This window comes from Crinia signifera, chromosome 7 (assembly GCF_055691185.1).
Source record: "Crinia signifera chromosome 7, ASM5569118v1, whole genome shotgun sequence".
NCBI lineage: Eukaryota > Metazoa > Chordata > Amphibia > Anura > Myobatrachidae > Crinia > Crinia signifera.
The window spans coordinates 19,936,055-19,955,480 of NC_139223.1; the positions used below are offsets into that span (position 1 = coordinate 19,936,055).

The 19,426-nt window shown below is 50.2% G+C and overlaps 1 protein-coding gene across 1 annotated transcript in view; it reads left to right on the forward strand.

Moving 5' to 3' along the window:
• Positions 1–19,426, forward strand: part of LOC146019919 (E3 ubiquitin/ISG15 ligase TRIM25-like) — a 25,416-nt gene continuing 5,990 nt past the window's right edge. Inside the window, exon 1 of the mRNA XM_083152576.1 lies at positions 1–1,755. Coding sequence (XP_083008702.1) covers positions 35–1,609 — 1,575 coding nt within the window. The 5' untranslated portion in view covers positions 1–34 and the 3' untranslated portion in view covers positions 1,610–1,755. The remainder of the gene's footprint in view (positions 1,756–19,426) is intronic.

Here is a 19,426-nt window from a genome sequence, read left to right on the forward strand (position 1 = left end):
CATCAGAAAGTTTCGTTTCTTCCTGTTTCCTAGAATGGCGTCTGCAGACCTGGAAGCTGAGCTGAGCTGCTCCATCTGCCTGAGCACTTATACCGACCCCGTATCCCTGACATGTGGCCACAACTTCTGCCGGAACTGTATTGTACAGGTGCTGGATACACAGGAGGGGGCCGGGGGCTATTCCTGTCCGGAGTGCAGAGCAGAGTATCAGGAACGTCCTGCACTGGAGAAGAACAGGAAGCTGAGGAACATTGTGGAGAGATTCCTATGTAACCTGCCAGAGCCAGAGCCGACCCCGATCTTCTGTACTTACTGTGACCCTCCTGTGCCAGCGGCTAAAACATGTCTGCTGTGTGACGCTTCGTTCTGTGACAAACACCTGAGCAAACACAGTAAGTCTGCTGAACATGTTTTATCTGAACCCACTGATTCCTTTGAGGGCAGTAAATGCTCCGTACACAAGGAGATGATGAAGTATTACTGCTTTGAGGACTCTGCTGCTATCTGTACATCCTGCAGGGTGGCTGGGGACCACCGGGGTCACCACGTGGAACTTCTGACTGTGGCCTCTGCGAACAAGAAAGAGACACTGAGAGCAGTTTCTGAGACCCTGAAGTCTGAGAGAGAGGAAACTGAGAGGAGAGTGCAGCATCTGCAGGATCACAGGAGAGAGGAGAAGGAGAGAGCCACCAGAGTCACTGAGAGAGTCACTGATCTGTTTAGAGACATCAGGGAGAAGTTAGACACCCTGGAGAGGGAGGTCCTGGATGAGATCTCCAGACAGGTAGAACAGATGTCTCTCTCAGTCTCTGATCTGATCACACAGCTGGAGACACAGAAGGATGAGCTGTGCAGGAAGATTAGTAGCCTTGAGAAGATGTGTAGCATCACTGATCCATTAACTGTCTTGAAGAAAGATCCAGGAGGTGATGTCATCAGTCACATGAGCTGTGATGTCACCAGTGATGTAAATGTGGCTGGCTGTGTGGATGAGGGAATAATCTCACAGATGTTGCGCAGAGGACTTTCCCTCGTGGCTGATAGTCTGATGGATCTACAGATAAAGAGACATCTCTCAGTGATGGAGAAAGCTGATGTATTGCTGGATATAAAGACGGCCTATAATAGCATTATTATATCAGAGGATCGCAGATCTGCTTCTTGTACTGATGTAAATCAGCGCAGACCAGATGGACCAGAGAGGTTTATTGTGCGGCAGGTGATAAGTTCCTGTAGCTTCTCATCTGGGAGACATTACTGGGAAGTGGATGTGAGTGAGGCAGATAAATGGATGATAGGGGTGGCTGGTCACAGTATGGAGAGAAAGAGTAATGGTAATGAATCATTTATTGGTTATAATAACAAGTCCTGGAGCCTGTACTTTATTGAAAAACTTGGAGTATGTCATAACAATATACATACCAAAATATATCCAGAGTCTCCTGTGCAGACAGTCAGAATATACCTGGACTATGAGGCCGGGCGTCTGTCCTTCTATCAGCTGTGTGACCCCATCAGACACCTGTACACCTTCTCCGCCACCTTCACTGAGCCCCTGTACGCCGCCTTCTATGTGTACAAGAATTCCTGCATAAAAGTACTAAAATAAATACTGCAACAAGGAGATTATGTGCAAGATATCATAAAACATTAATTTACTGTGGAAAATGAACAATTGGATATTACTAATGTATTTCTTTGTGTATTCAGCTATCATGAACAATAATCACTGACAGACCTAACACAATTGTAGAGGTGAGATCTATTTGTTATTTAATTAATGTGTTCCTCAAACAGTAATATCCCTTTCACATTGCAAATGCCGGGTCACACCAGGGATTTGAACACGGGTCTGTCCTGGGAGCGACCCGGCATTTGCAATGTTTAGTTCCTCAGAGCAACCCGGCAATAAGCCGGTCGCTGATGTCACATATGGGCGGGGTTGAGCAGAGGTGCATCAGAGGTGGGGACGAGGCAGCACTTGGAGCTGACGCTGCCTACTACAAAGTGTAAACGGGACCCGGGATTAACCCTACACCCGGTATTAACCCTTCTTTTAACCCGGGTCAGAATTACGGGTTGCTGGACCCGGGAAATTTTTTAAAAAGGCCCTTTCATACCGCTCCACATCCTGTGTTGGTATGTCATCAAACCGGCAATATCCTGGGTCGCGGATGCTGTGTGAAAGGGGAATAACTTCCACCCAAAACCTTGGGGTTAACTAAGTTATAATAATGTCAACTGCATAATACTGTTTGCCGTATATTCACGTACAGTATATACTCTATGTAGTCTTATACATATATCTTTGGTTGTGGGTCATTGGGTCAACACCTTTAGGATGACAGGCCATAGGTCGTCACTTATTAAAGGTCAACGTGGACTTTAGGTCGACATGAAAAAGGTCAACATTTTGAGGTTTTTGGGGGGTGTCTATGTCGACTTACATTGACATGGACACCGTATAAGTGTACCACGTCCCCTCGCATGTCTTGTTTCGTACGTCATACTTTGGGCATTTATTCTCCCTCCGCGCCCTAGTGGATGGTTGGGTATGAAAAAAACGCTTTTTTAAAAGAATGCTTTTAAAAACCATGGAGAATTTTTTTATGTCAACCATTTGGCAGGTCAACCTAAGGTCCCTGTCAACATAAGCCATGTCGCCCTATGGGCTGTCGACCGAATATAGGCCCCCTTTCCTTTAGCACAGATGAGACCGGAGGCTCATGTAAGCAGAAATCTACTTATCTGTAGATCTGGTCATTCCCAGAATAATTCCTAGACTAGGCCAGGCCAACCTGTGGCTCTCCAGATGTTGTGAAACTACAAATCCCATCATGCCCTGCCACAGCTTTGCTACAAGGATTTGTTAATACTGTGGCAAGGCATGCTGGGATTTGGAGAGCCACAGGTTGGCCAGGCTTGTCCTAGACTGTCCTAATGGTTCCCAGCGCAGGAACTGCCTAGAAACTGGTTCCTCTTGAGCCATCACAATCACACAGTCTATGGCAGGCATGCCCAAAGTCAGGCCCGGGGGCCAATTGCGGCCCCTGCTGTCATTTCAAGTGGCCCGCAGCCTCCAGCTGGAAGCAGGCACAGCATCAGATGTGGGAAGCACAGCACAGGACACTTAAGGTGGGGCCCTGGCAAGCGCGTCTTTACCTTGCTGTCTGCTGCAGTGAGGAGGTGCCGGCCGCCACAGTCAGATGTGTTTGGCGTCCTACCTCTGCTGCTGCAATCGTATATCACCCTACTCCACAATCACAGTGACAGCAGTGTTTGGGGAGGGGGGCAGCAAAGGGGAAGCTTGCTCCCGTAACATGCAGAGCAGAGGAGGGCAGCAGCGGGAGCACAAGCATCTCCTGTCCTTACAGTGCCTGCTTTGCCTCTCCGTCCTCTGGCTCACACAAGGGGCTGGGAAACATACAGAGAAGGGAGGGGGCAGAGTGGGGGACATACAGTGAAGGAGGGTCAGGCTGGGGGATATACAGTGAATGGAGGCAGTGATGGCCATTCAGAGAAGGGGGAGCAGGGGCAGCCTGGGGGACACACAGTGAATGGGGGCAGAGTGGGGTACATAGTGAATGGGGGGCATACAGTGAATGGGAGTCATACAGTGAAGGAGGGTCAGGCTTGGGGACATACAATGAATGGAGGCACTGATGGACATTAAGAGAAGGGGGCAGGCTGGGGACAGAGTGAATGGGTGCAGAGTGGGGAACATACAGTGAATGGGGGACATACAGTGAAGGAGGGGCAGGCTGGGGGACATACAGTGAATGGGGGCAGAGTGATTAATGATTCAAAGAATGTCAGGCTGAATGGTCGGCCCCCCACATTTTCACCTCACCAAATCTGGCCCTCGTCTCAAAAAGTTTGGACACCCCTGGTCTATGGTGTTTCTCATAGTCAGCAAGGCCAGAGCCATAAAATAGTGCAGATTAGGAGAAGGTGTTACGGGTCTCAGACAACTCTGCTGAAAGTAGAACAATATGCCGGAATATTAATCTCATCCGAAGGGTGTAATATTATGTAATACAAGGGTTTTCCATATTGTATGGGGCGGGTATTAAGGGAAATTAATACTCTGTATAATCTATTGAAGCCGGACCACGCTCCCAGGTACTCACTTTTATTCAATAAACTAGTAAGCCCGTAAATATGGCGGCTTCTGCAGTGTACTTTCACTTTGAGCTGTGACAGTTTTTACTTTCACTTTGATATGTGACCGTTTTTAGACCACAAACTCTCCACCCCACCCCCCGGATACAGTAACATCCGCAGCCCCTCTCCACCGCACATCTCCGGCTACCGCATAAATAATAATCGCATATGTACTAACATACCCGGAAGAGGTGCAGGGAGTAGGAGGTCACTGGTCTGGGCAGTACAGCAGGAGGCTGCACGACAAAGGTGAGGGGACATGTGGTGGTGGGGGTTGCACAGGGAGGCAGGGGACATGAAAGGAAGTAGATAAGGGGGAGAGGACGGGGAGGGTATTTGTCTGCACACTCTAAGTGAGGTCTCTAATATTTTGGACCTATGTTGCCTGCTATTTTGCGTATCTTGCGGGGGTGCCACTCAGGGTAACTGTAATATATATAGAAAAATGATAGCACAGAAGATTATGCAAAAAAGTAGTTACACTGGTTGAGTGCACACTGAGAAAAAGTATATTGTATTGTATCTTATATTTGCTGTATTATTTGTATTAACTGAGTCAATATATTGCTCTGTGTCTCCTGTTCATCAGCGACCAGAGATGGTCGCTGATGAAAAAGAAACTGCCGGGGGAGCCCGGCAGTGGTAATCAGCTGGTCGCAGGAGCATGTTCCTGTGACCAGCGATCACTACAGGGGTAAAAACGGGAGTGCGCACCAGCCGATATATCGCCGGTGCACACTCCCATCGCGGGCAATATGCGACCATATTTCCCGCGGTATTGTACAAAATCGCCCCCGTGTGTACGCACCTATAAAGAGTTAAAATCACATACATTTAGACATGGTGCTCATACAAAGAATGAGAAAAAGTGAAGAATAGATTTTTAAAAAGATGTCAGAGTCCGTTTTCTGCTGCACTGTATTTGATTCTACTTTCCTAGGAATGTTCACTGGGTCTGTTTATTCATACATATACACTGTTGCCTTTTATGCCCCTTTCAGACCGCACTTTAAAAACGGTATATTGCCGTTTTTTTACCGTTTTAAAACGGTAATGTGTGCGGTCTGAAAGGTGCAGGACCACTTAACCGGTTAGAAAAAAACGTTTTTTCTAACCGGTTAAAATGCAGGGTCCTACCCGTTTCAGAACCGGTATTTTAGGCTCAAAATCGGTTCTGAAACGGTATTTAGGACCCAGCCAATGAGCTGGGTCCTAAATTCAGCACAGTGAATACTTAATGAGTGCTCATTAAGTATTCACAGCACTTTAGCCCCCCCCCCGCGCGCGTGTCGACACCCCCGCGCGCGTGTCGACGCCCCCCGCGCGTGTCGACGGTCCCCCCCGCGTGTCGGCGCCCCCCGTGTCGACTTACCCCGTGCCGATATCTCCGTTGTGGTTCCCGGCACTGCAGCTCAGTATGCTCGGAAAGCACTTATGAAAAAAGTGTCTTTCAAAAAATGGCTGCCCCCATACGAAAGACAGTTTTTTTAAACTGGGTTTCCTATGGGGCAGCCATTTTCTGGAAGACACTTTTTTCATAAGTGCTTTCCGAGCATACTGAGCTGCAGTGCCGATCCACAACGGAGGTACCCACACGGGGTAAGTCGACAGGGGGGGGGGGTGGCGCCGACACGCGCGGGGGGGGGTCGACACGCGCGGGGGGCGTCGACATGCGCGGGGGGCGTCGACATGCGCGGGGGGCGTCGACACGCTCTCGGTCGACACGCGCGAGGGGGGGGGCTGCACGGAGGGGAGGGCTGAAGGCTGCACTGGCTTTGACCCTGTATTTGGAAAGTTTCCAAAAACGGGTCTGCCAGTGTCAAAAAATCGGCACTTAAACGGTAATATACCGTTTAAGTGCTGCGGTGTGAAAGGGGTTTTATCTGGCAGACCCGTTTTTGGAAACGTTTCCAAATACAGGGTCAAAGCCAGATAAGCGGTCTGAAAGCAGCATAATTGGCTTACAGCCCAGTTTTTCTCCTTTGATATATTTCACATAGGGATGTATACTGGCTATTATTATTGCCAATTTGTTTCTACTGGTTAGCTCTTAGCTCAGTATATTCCCCCTTTAAAGAGAAGTGTGTGTGTACGATTTTGTTTCAAGCTCTCTCAGAGCTTGGGATTGTGTTCATTTGATCAGGGGAGGGAAGGAAGTATTGGCGTGTGTGCACGATTTTACATATAAATTATGCTCTTATTGGGTATTGGACCTCTGGTATTTGCACGCCAGATACATACCTCCCAACAGTCCCGATTTTATCGGGACAGTCCCGATTGTCAGGGCCTGTCCCGCTGTCCCACCCGCGGGCGGCAGTGTCCCGCAGTGTGGGGGGGCTGTTGGGAGTCCCCCCCTGTCAACTGCTAAGCAGCGGGGAATAAACGCTGTGCGCATGCGTACAGCGTCTATTCCCGCAGCCAGGGGGCTGGGGGCATGGCTAGAGGCTCACAGAGCCTCTGGGTCATGCCCCCATAGCGGCAAAATGGGGGCGTGGCCTCGCGGAAGAGCCGCAAGCATAGGCCACGCCCCCAAATTAGGCCACGACCCCGAAAATTTTGGCGCGCAGCATCAACGTCCCGCCTGCTGAACGACCAAAGTTAGTGGTATTCGTACAGGGATTTTTTTGACCAATTTCTGTGTGTAGTTTTTATTTGTACTGTATCACATTTGAAATATTATTTTGTGCATATTTATTTCGTACACTGGTCTTTTACCTGGCCCACTACTAGGAGTGTTATACACTTACTGAGCAATTTATTTTATGATTGTTCAGTGGGTTTGTAACTTGGGGCCTTATTCTGTTTGGTGCGGTCCGTTCCAAAATTCTTTCGGAGGGCGCTTTTTAGCTATCTGCGCATGCGTAGGCAACGCAATGCGCATGTGCAACGCAGTGTCTTCGCACTCGTTCTCACCAATACCGTCTACAAATGTGCACCGAACTCCCTCGGGAAATATGGGCGTAATATGGGCGTAATAATTGATTTCATTAAAAATAAATATATATGTTATGAGGTACCCTAATTGGATAAATGTGTCCAAATAAGCATGACTTCCGAATAGATTACTGAGGTTTGCGCAAATACACCAACTTGGTGCGTACGGTCAGATTCCCGTCCGTTCGGACGCAGTAAGACCATGCAGACTCTGAGTTCCCACCGCACACGCACGTTTGGATGCAGTCTGAAGACACTCCCTCTTCTTAAAGAGTTCGTCCGAACGGATGCGGATGACCTGTGGGCGTGTGTTCTTAGAATGTCCGCCATGCGTGGCGTTCGGTCATTTCCGAAAGAACGCGCATCCCGAAGAACCAACCAGAATAAGGCCCATAGTACAGAACACAGGGCTCAGATATCACATATACCTGTAGTACAGAACACAGCACTCATATCACATATAGTACAGAACCCAGCGCTCAGATATTACATATAGTACAGAACGCAGTGCTCAGATATCACATATACCTGTAGTACAGAACCCAGTGCTCAGATATCACATATACCTGTAGTACAGAACACAGCGCTCAGATATCACATATAGTACAGAACCCAGCGCTCAGATATCACATATAGTACAGAACCCAGCGCTCAGATATCACATATAGTACAGAACGCAGCGCTCAGATATCACATATACAGTAGTACAGAACGCAGCGCTCAGATATCACATATAGTACAGAACGCAGCGCTCAGATATCACATATAATCAGTGCTTAAAGTGGTCCTGGGGAGGTGGTGGAACTCACCTTTGCTGCCATTCGCGCCCCCCCCCAACAATATATGTCACAGCCAGGATGGGTGCTAGGGTGTTAGCGCCACCCTACAAGCTTTACATTTCTGGTCTATCATACACACACCCATGAATAGAATCATGTGGGGCACATAATGCCACCCCTAATTGAAATTATGGTGAAAAGTGGCAAACAAGCCCAAAAAAAGTAAGAACCATAACAATGCGCGCCGTAGGCGCGCTGAAAAATTTAGGGCATGGCTTTCTGGAACATGGGGATTATGCACACCGTAATAGCCATTACATACTGCACATCTACATTACACCGCCTACATAACACTGCACGTCCGAGTCTCCCACATCACGCTGCCCATCCCCATTCCCTACATCATGCTGCACATTCCTGTACCCTACATCACGCTGCACATCCCTGTACCCTACATCACACTGCAAGTCTATGTACTCTACATCTCACCGCCTACATAACACTGCATGTCCCTGTCACCTACAGTACATCACGCCACACATCTCCAACCCCATGCATCACGCAATACATCTCCATCCCCTAAATCACACTGCACAACCCCACACCATGCTGCAAGGTTCCGTTCCCTACATCATGCCGCATGTCACATACCCTGCATCACACCCCAACATGACATCATTTGCAGAATAAGGACATCATATACAACATTGGCACATGTGTTAAAGTGACAGAATTATAAAACCAATGATGTCATGGCCAGCACAGGGCCCCTCACCTTGATCTTTTTCCTGCTCTCTCCGCTGCTTTGGCCTGCACTGATCTGGACATACTGCTGCTCCCCCAGGCCCCACATCATTGAGATAACAGCTGTGCAGTCAGTAGTACACAGTGTACACAGCCTCAGGCTCTGTGACCATTACCATTTTGTTGGTGAGTTAGTGTACTGTACACTAACTCACCAACAAAATGGTAATGGTCACAGAGCCTGAGGCTGGAGCAGGAGGTGGAGGAGAAGCAGACTGAGTGCGCACTGCGCAGTAAAATGGTAAATGGCGCCGAGGCCAGAGAAAAGGCCCGCCAACGCCAACCCCCCCCCCCCTCCCCTCCCTCCCTAACTCAATCCCTCCGCGTCCCCCACCCACCTCCCCACAGAAGCCAGAAGCACAGACTTACTTGTTGGGGGTAATATAGTTGAACTTGTCCAACTTGTCTGATGTGATTCCTGGCGGGGGCTACTACTAGCGAAGGCAGCGTGTGGTAAGCGCTGGACTCGAGGCTGCACAGCGTCCACTCCGCTCTAGCTTGCTGCCGTGACAGCCTGCGCATAAGCGCAGGTCCCTCCTCTGTCCCCCCTTGGTGGCCAATCCGAACAGCAGGAGGGGGAGGCAGTCAGGTCAGTCCCCGCCCGGCGCTGTGTACCGCTCGGCGCTCATAGTCACAGCCGCCTGTCACTCAATAGAGTCTCTATTGTGACAGGCGGCTGTGACTGTGAGCGCCAAGCGGGGCACATAGACACAGAGTCACGGCAGCCGCAGCAGTAGCACCCACATCGGCTTGTCCCCGCGCATTGAGAGATCCATATGGATCCTCGGCAGGGCGGCAGCAGCAGCAGGCTGGGTGGGCGAAGGAGGCGGAACTGAGTTCCGGCTTCAATTTGAACTGCCGGAACTCAGTTCCGGTGCGTTCCGGCCCACTTTAACCCCTGCATATAATACAGAACACAGCGCTCAGGTATCACATATAGTACAGAACCCAGCGCTCAGATATCACATATAGTACAGAACCCAGCGCTCAGATATCACATATAGTACAGAACGCAGCGCTCAGATATCACATATAATACAGAACACAGCGCTCAGGTATCACATATAGTACAGAACCCAGCGCTCAGATATCACATATAGTACAGAACCCAGCGCTCAGATATCACATATAGTACAGAACACAGTGCTCAGATATCACATATACTGTAGTACAGAACGCAGCACTCAGGTATCACATATAGTACAGAACACAGTGCTCAGATATCACATATAGTACAGAACCCAGCGCTCAGATATCACATATAGTACAGAACGCAGTGCTCACATATCACATATACTGTAGTACAGAACGCAGCGCTCAGGTATCACATATAGTACAAAACACAGCACTCAGGTATCACATATAGTACAGAACGCAGTGCTCAGATATCACATATAGTACAGAACACAGCGCTCAGGTATCACATATAGTACAGAACGCAGTGCTCAGATATCACATATAGTACAGAACCCAGCGCTCAGATATCACATATAGTACAGAACGCAGCGCTCAGATATCTCATATAGTACAGAACCCAGCGCTCAGATATCACATATAGTACAGAAAACAGCGCTCAGGTATCACATATAGTACAGAACGCAGCGCTCAGGTATCACATATAGTACAGAACGCAGCGCTCAGATATCACATATAGTACAGAACGCAGCGCTCAGATATCACATATAGTACAGAACACAGCGCTCAGATATCACATATAGTACAAAACACAGCGCTCAGATATCACATATAGTACAGAAACCAGCGCTCAGATATCACATATAGTACAGAACGCAGCACTCAGATATCACATATAGTACAGAACCCAGCGCTCAGGTAGCACATATTGTACAGAACACAGCGCTCAGATATCACATATAGTACAGAACGCAGTGCTCAGATATCACATATAGTACAGAACCCAGCGCTCAGGTAGCACATATAGTACAGAACCCAGCGCTCAGATATCACATATAGTACAGAACGCAGCGCTTAGATATCACATATAGTACAGAACGCAGCGCTCAGATATCACATATAGTACAGAACGCAGCGCTTAGATATCACATATAGTACAGAACACAGCGCTCAGATATCACATATAGAACAGAACACAGCGCTCAGGTATCACATATAGTACAGAACACAGCGCTCAGATATCACATATAGAACAGAACACAGCGCTCAGGTATCACATATAGTATAGGTCACGGGACCCAGCGGCCAGTGGCGTAACTATAGTAGGTGCAGTGGTTGCACTTGCTATGGTGCCCGGGGGGGGGGGGGCGCGAGCCCAGCAAGCTACCCCCTGCACCATTCAGATGTTTTATATATATTTATAATTTTCTTGTGGCCTAGAGCAGTGCAGGCCGGGGCTGGCGCCTGTATGACCAGCGGTCACTGACCTCAGGGCCGGCGCTAGCCGCTCAGCAAGGTATGCAAAGCAGGGAGGCGCCAGGCTGGATAGGTGCTCGCTCCCTGCTCTGCACCTTGCTTGTGGTGTTGCTGCCGGCCGCCGCTGTGCCTGTCATATTGTATGACAGGCCGCAGCACTGGCAGCGTAAAGCAGGATTCCCTGGGGAATGATGGGGGAATCTGCACTGAGCGGTGAGCAGCATCATCATTATTTCTAAATATCCGGGCAGCTAGGGCTCCTCCCGTCACGGTCCCGGCCGGCTCCTGCTGCAATGAAAACTGACAATTAGAAAATGGCTGCCCCCATACTGCAGACAGTTTTCTGTCTGCAGTATGGGGGCAGCCATTTTCTAAGAGTCAGTTTTCATTGTAGCAGCAGGAGCCGGCCGGGACCGTGATGGTCAGGCAGGTCCCGACAGAGAGCCGGGCGAGACGCAGACCGCGGGTAAGAAGGGGGGGGGGCAAGTTAGGTGTGTGCGGGGGGTGCCGAATAAACGTGCGGCGGGGGGCTCTAAATAGTTAGTTACGCCCCTGGGCAGCAGAACCTGGTAAGCGTGTTAAACGTGATGGGGGTGCATCAAGCCAGAGAGGTGCTCACTCCACTAGCTAGCACCTGTTGGATCCCCGGCGACTGGAGAAAAACAGGAGCCAGGATAAGGGAGCAGGGGGCTCTGTGCCTCTGTCCGCGAACACACCGAGACCCTGTACCCCTCCAAAAATGTTAGAGGAGACAGGAGCATCTGTCAGGGCACCCAGCGCTATCTGGAAGTGCAGATTCCAGGAGCGCTGGGGCACTGTGCGTCTGCAGCCCCAGGCAAGGAGAATGTAACTTCTGGCAATGAGCATGTAGGTAAGCGGACCTTACATGGTATAATTTGTAATAGGCATTAAGATGTGTGACATAATGTGTAATAGGTATTATTGTTTGTGGTTTAATATGCAAGGGGCATTATGGTGTGTGGCATAATGTGTAATGGGCATTACAGTGTGTGACGATATGTAATTGGCAATATGGTGTGCATAATCCTGGTGCTGTGTATCCAAGTGGCTAAGTGACTTTTCCTGGCATAGTGTTTCTAAGGGGCTCTTCTTGGTGCAGTGTGTCAAAGGGGCTTTACCTGGCGTAATGTGTACAAGTGGTACTGTGTGGTGTAATGTGAATAACACACTACTGTGCAGCGTGATTTGAATTGGTACTATTATGTGGCCCTGCCCCTCCCGCACAAAGTCACTTTGGCGAGCACTCTCACAGTGTTTTCGTGTGTGTGTGTGGGGGGCTGGGGCACAATTCCTTTTCTGCCACAGGTCCATCAAATTGTCTAGTCATGGTACTGCTGCTACTTGGCATATTATGAGTGTATGAGGCACTACTACTATGGACATTATACACCCTTTTTTTGAAGCATGCGCCTTCTGCACCTGCTGCCTTTCTGTAAAGTATGGGAGGCGCAAATTTACAGTTTGCAGGGGGGCGCTGAACACCCTAGCCCCGGCCCTGACTGACCTTGTGCGCAAACTGCGGGGGGTGGGAGAATGCTGATGCAGGCACAGCAGCCGGCAGGGGTTTCCAGGTGTCCGCAGCATTGATGTCAAGCAACGGCTGTCAGGGAGGGGATGTCCGGTGAGTCCGGGTAGCGGCGCCTAGGGGGGGGGGATGGCCGAATAACCGTTGATGTCTGGCACCGGCCGACGGAGTGATCCATGGGACAGCTAATGCTGTGGCGCGAGGGGGGGAAGGCAGGTGTCCGCGCCTGGTCAGCAGAGCCTCATGGCCACCTCTACTTAAGTGGCAAATTGGGGACATGACCATGGCCCAGCCAGGACACGCAGTGACCGCAAATGGCAGACTGAGGTGGTAATTATCTCCTGGTCTGCCAGCATGACCACAGAGTCGAGAGCCTTTCTATAGTGGCAGCCTGTCAGCCAGGAGATTTCCGAGGAGCAGCTGCAGGCAGTCTGAGGTAAGGAAAAGTTTGTGTTTATGTCTATGGAAATGTGATTACCCCACTTCTATGTATAATGTAAAATAATTTATTATATGTAGATATGTAATTGGTGATTATTGGTGTTAGTTACTCGAGCGTAATTGCTGTCCGGCGTCTCACTATCCTCCCAGCCCCTTCCTATCCCCCAGTGTCTTTCTCCCCACCACCTAGGGTCTCTCTACCCGCTCTCCACCACCTAACATCTCCGTATTCCCTGCCCACCGCCTAGCATCTCACTATCCCCTCCACCTAAGGTCTCTCTATCCCCTCCCTACTGCCCTGTATCTCACTGTCACCTCCCTACTGCCCTGTATCTCACTGTCACCTCCCTATTGCCCTGCGTCTCACTGTCACCTCCCTACTGCCCTGCATCTCACTGTCACCTCCCTATTGCCCTGAATATACCTGTCCCCTCCAGCAGATGAAAACTTGTACTGCACCACATTATGGTGGTAAAGGGGTAAGGGGCCCATTTATCAAGTAAGATTTGCGGCTAAATCCCCGGCTTAACCGCAAATATTAAGTTTCACTGAAATGTATGAAAGGGGACCGCAGCAGGAATCTCCGATCCGTGCTGCAGCGCCGCCGGCCGCATCCCCCATAGGTTTCTATGGGGTATGCGAAGCTGCCCGATGTATCAACATCGGCCAGCCCGGCTTCGCACCCCTGGGCTATCGCCATTCTGCTATGGCGATATCCCATTGTAGCCTATGAGTGCATATCGCACTGCCCGAGCGGCAGTGCGGTCAGCGGAGTCGCGGGGGGGTCAGCACGTAACCGCGCATGCGCAGACCCCCGGCTTCCGGGTCAGGGCTTCGCAGGGACGGGCTCCTTTTGGAGCCCTGTCCCTGCGCCTTCAATTTGATAAATCCAGGTGGTATCAGATGATACCGCAATGCGATGCCCGGCGATGTCATCACGCCGGCATCGCTTTATAATGATAAATGCGCCCCTATGCCTGCAGTGCAGAGTATGTTTTTTTTTTTTGGAGGCCGATGTGTTTTTTTCATGGGGGGGACTTTCAAGATATTTGCTATGGGGCCCACAAAGCTGTAGTTACGCCCCTGCCAGCGGCAGTGGCAATGGATGCCTTAACCGTGGCTTGGGATTACCCCTTGATTTACATATTCCCACCGTTCCCGTTGTTGCCGCGAGTACTCAAACGGATCAAGAGGGAATCTGTAACGGAGATCTTGGTGGCGCCGAATTGGCCTCGTCGGCCGTGGTACGCCGATCTTCAGGGGCTCCTGATAGACCAGCCTTGGCGGCTTCCTCCAAGGGACGATCTTCTTCTGCAGGGGCCATTAGTCTACCAAGGCTTACCGCGGCTGCATTTGACGGTGTGGCTGTTGAAACCGTGCTGTTAAGCAGACGTGGCATCCCATAAACGGTCATTCCAACGATGCTCAGAGCTCGGAAGGAGATTACTTCCCGTCACTATTATGGAATTTGGAAAGCTTATGTGGCGTGGTGTGAGCACCGGAAATTTCCCACGTCTGATTTCTGTCTTTCTCGGTTACTCCGATTCCTACAGGTGGGGTTTAAAGCGGGCCTCCGGCTTGGCTCGCTTGAAGTTCAAGTGTCAGCTTTGTCGATATTTTTTCACCGACGCTTGGCAGTCATTCCGGAGGTCCAGACTTTCCTGAATGGATTACTCAGGCTCCAGCCACCTGTTCGGGCCCTGGAGGAGCCTTGGAATTTGCCTCTGGTGCTTGATTATCTCAAGTCCAGTGTTTTTGAACCATTGGACTCCATTGATCTCCGTCTTCTCCCGTGGAAGACGATTATGCTTCTGTCTCTTGTCTTGGCACGAAGGGTGTCTGTCCTTAGTGCTCTGTCATGCCGGTCCCCTTATCTGGTATTCTCCCAGGATAGGGCGGAACTTCGGACTAGATTGGATTACCTTCCTAAGGTTGTGTCGGCGTATCATCTTAACCAACCTATTGTGGTTCCGGTACTGACGGGTGAATCAAAATCACTGGATGTAGTTCACACCTTGCGGATTTATGTAAACAGAACCAAGGAGATCAGGAAGTCAGACTCCTTATTCGTTCTGTATGCTACTGCCAAGAGGGGCTGGCCGGCCTCCAAACAAACTCTGGCAAGATGGATCTGTCTTACCATAAAGCAAGCGTATGTGCAGGCGGCTCAGGTTCCGCCTCATAAAGTTTCAGCCCACTCCACACGTTCAGTGGGACCCTCTTGGGCAGCAGCAAGAGGTGGCTCTTTGACTCAGCTGTGTAGAGCAGCGACGTGGTCTAGCCCAAACACATTTATCAAATTTTATAAGTTTGATACTTTTGCGGCCTCTTGTGCTAATTTTGGCCGTGCTGTGCTGCAGGATGCCCAGCGCCTTCCCGCCCGTGGGGATGGCTTTGGGACGTCCCCAGCGTAGTGACTTCAGTGTCCCCTTGGATGAAGGAGAAAATAGGAATTTGGTACTCACCGTTAATTCCCTTTCTCCGAATCCATAGGGGACACTGAAGTCACTACGCTGGGGATAGAGTGATGCATTGGAGGAGTCGGCACTTTAAGAAATTGAAGTGTGGCATGGCTCCTCCCCCTCTATCCTCCCCTCAGACCTCAGTCTTAGTTAACCGTGCCCGAGAGGAGAAAAGAGACCAGGGAATCTCCGACAGAGAGAGAGAGTTAAGAACAGTAAACATATCATAAAGTCAACCATAACTGAACGCCCTCCCGGCGCTGTTCTTGACTGGGTTTGGGTGTGTTCAGTCCGCATGCTAGTTTAGTTGTGCATGCGATTGTCTGCAGTTATGGTTGACTTTATGTTATGTTTACTGTTCTTAACTCTCTCTCTCTCTGTCGGAGATTCCCTGGTCTCTTTTCTCCTCTCGGGCACGGTTAACTAAGACTGAGGTCTGAGGGGAGGATAGAGGGGGAGGAGCCATGCCACACTTCAATTTCTTAAAGTGCCGACTCCTCCAATGCATCACTCTATCCCCAGCGTAGTGACTTCAGTGTCCCCTATGGATTCGGAGAAAGGGAATTAAGGGTGAGTACCAAATTCCTATTTTCTCTCTTTCCTAGCAAGACCACATCCCTATATTTTTAGATGCACGCCTTCATCACGCACACTTTTTGTTAAAAGTATGGAGGGGACTGCAATGAGGTAGGAGGAGTCAGGAATAGTAAGGGGAGGAGTTGAGTAGTAAGGGGAGGAGTCCATGCCAAGTCTCAGATGCTGATGTCAAAGTGGGCATGTGTGCTTTAAATGCCAGGGCCTATTTATAGTCCCAGTCGGGCCCTAGCCGTGAGTATAATTTCCTTCCACAGGTCACCCTATGGATTTATTCAGGACTGGACCACCGATGGATGGACGAAGGGTGACCTACCTACGGGCGCAACATAGGTAAGTATCAGTATGCATGGGCTCTGTGTGAAATAAAGCTTTATTTTTCTTATGTGTCAGTGTGTTTATTGAACTATTGGTTTTGCTGTGGAATTAAGAGTCCCAGCAAGCCCATTAATGGGCTCTCCCAGTGTACATTCCAGGCTTGCTGGGACTCATAGTTCCACAGCAAAGCCCAATTTTTTTTTTTATATATATGTTTTACACTTGAATCAGCCCAGTACCCACATCCCAGGGTCACCGGGGACAGCACCAGGCTTCATCCTGGGCAGGTAAGTTCTGGAGGGGGGGACCCCTTTATTGGGGGGGTCCCTACTCCCCCAGGACCCCTGTCCAGGCTGACTGGTCGGTAGGAATGAATGCTTTGACTGGGGGACTTGTATAAAAATTTCCCCCCCCGGCTGTGGCATTAATCTGCTGGCTGGTTGGGCTCGGTTTTCAATATATGTGGGACCCCTACTCATTTTGTCCCCTGCATTTTGGGAACCAGGAGCGGCCCTGGGGCCTGGTGCTGGTTGTAAATAATCAGTGAAACCCTACTCAAATTGTTTCCTGATTTTTTACAACCAGGACCGACTCTTTGTGCCTGGTGTTGGTTACAGCCATGAGGGGGGGACCCCACGCCGTTTTTTAAATTTATTTATCTCTTTTTTTCACACTGAAGCCTGCACGGATCTGACTGATAGGGGACATGACCACGGCCCAGCCAGGACACACAGTGACCGCAAATGGCAGACTGAGGTGGTAATTATCTCCTGGTCTGCCAGCATGACCAGAGAGTCGAGAGCCTCTCTATAGTGGCAGCCTGTCAGCCAGGAGATTTCCGAGGAGCAGCTGCAGGCAGTCTGAGGTAAGGAAAAGTTTGTGTTTATATCTATGGAAATGTAATTACCCCACTTGTATGTATAATGTAAAATAATTTATTATATGTAGAAATGTAATTGGTGATTATTGGTGTTGGTTACTCGAGCGTAATTGCTGTCCGGCGTCTCACTATCCTCTCAGCCCCTTCCTATCCCCCAGTGTCTTTCTCCCCACCACCTAGGGTCTCTCTACCCGCTCTCAACCACCTAACATCTCCGTATTCCCTGCCCACCGCCTAGCATCTCACTATCCCCTCCACCTAAGGTCTCTCTATCCCCTCCCTACTGCCCTGTATCTCACTGTCACCTCCCTACTGCCCTGTATCTCACTGTCACCTCCCTACTGCCCTGTATCTCACTGTCACCTCCCTACTGCCCTGCGTCTCACTGTCACCTCCCTACTGCCCTGCATCTCACTGTCACCTCCCTATTGCCCTGAATATACCTGTCCCCTCCAGCAGATGAAAACTTGTACTGCACCACATTATGGTGGTAAAGGGGTAAGGGGCCCATTTATCAAGTAAGATTTGCGGCTAAATCCCCGAAAACGGCTTAACCGCAAATATTAAGTTTCACTGAAATGTATGAAAGGGGACCGCAGCAAGAATCTCCGATCCCTGCTGCGATCCCCCCCTGCAGCGCCGCCGGCCGCATCCCCCATAGGTTTCTATGGGGGATGCGAAGCTGCCCGATGTATCAACATCGGGCAGCCCGGCTTCGCACCCCTGGGCTATCGCCATTCTGCTATGGCGATATCCCATTGTAGCCTATGAGTGCATATCGCACTGCCCGAGCGGCAGTGCGGTCAGCGGAGTCGCGGGGGGGTCAGCACGTAACCGCGCATGCGCAGACCCCCGGCTTCCGGGTCAGGGCTTCGCAGGGACGGGCTCCTTTTGGAGCCCTGTCCCTGCACCTTCAATTTGATAAATCCAGGCGGTATCAGATGATACCGCAATGCGATGCCCGGCGATGTTATCACGCCGGCATCGCTTTATAATGATAAATGCGCCCCTATGCCTGCAGTGCAGAGTATGGGGTTTTTTTTTGGAGGCCGATGTGTTTTTTTCATGGGGGGGACTTTCAAGATATTTGCTATGGGGCCCACAAAGCTGTAGTTACGCCCCTGCCAGCGGCAGTGGCAATGGATGCCTTAACCGTGGCTTGGGATTATCCCTTGATTTACATATTCCCACCGTTCCCGTTGTGTCCGCGAGTACTCAAACGGATCAAGAGGGAATCTGTAACGGAGATCTTGGTGGCGCCGAATTGGCCTCGTCGGCCGTGGTACGCCGATCTTCAGGGGCTCCTGATAGACCAGCCTTGGCGGCTTCCTCCAAGGGACGATCTTCTTCTGCAGGGGCCATTAGTCTACCAAGGCTTACCGCGGCTGCATTTGACGGTGTGGCTGTTGAAACCGTGCTGTTAAGCAGACGTGGCATCCCATAAACGGTCATTCCAACGATGCTCAGAGCTCGGAAGGAGATTACTTCCCGTCACTATTATGGAATTTGGAAAGCTTATGTGGCGTGGTGTGAGCACCGGAAATTTCCCATGTCTGATTTCTGTCTTTCTCGGTTACTCCGATTCCTACAGGTGGGGTTTAAAGCGGGCCTCCGGCTTGGCTCGCTTGAAGTTCAAGTGTCAGCTTTGTCGATATTTTTTCACCGACGCTTGGCAGTCATTCCGGAGGTCCAGACTTTCCTGAATGGATTACTCAGGCTCCAGCCACCTGTTCGGGCCCTGGAGGAGCCTTGGAATTTGCCTCTGGTGCTTGATTATCTCAAGTCCAGTGTTTTTGAACCATTGGACTCCATTGATCTCCGTCTTCTCCCGTGGAAGACGATTATGCTTCTGTCTCTTGTCTTGGCACGAAGGGTGTCTGTCCTTAGTGCTCTGTCATGCCGGTCCCCTTATCTGGTATTCTCCCAGGATAGGGCGGAACTTCGGACTAGATTGGATTACCTTCCTAAGGTTGTGTTGGCGTATCATCTTAACCAACCTATTGTGGTTCCGGTACTGACGGGTGAATCAAAATCACTGGATGTAGTTCACACCTTGCGGATTTATGTAAACAGAACCAAGGAGATCAGGAAGTCAGACTCCTTATTCGTTCTG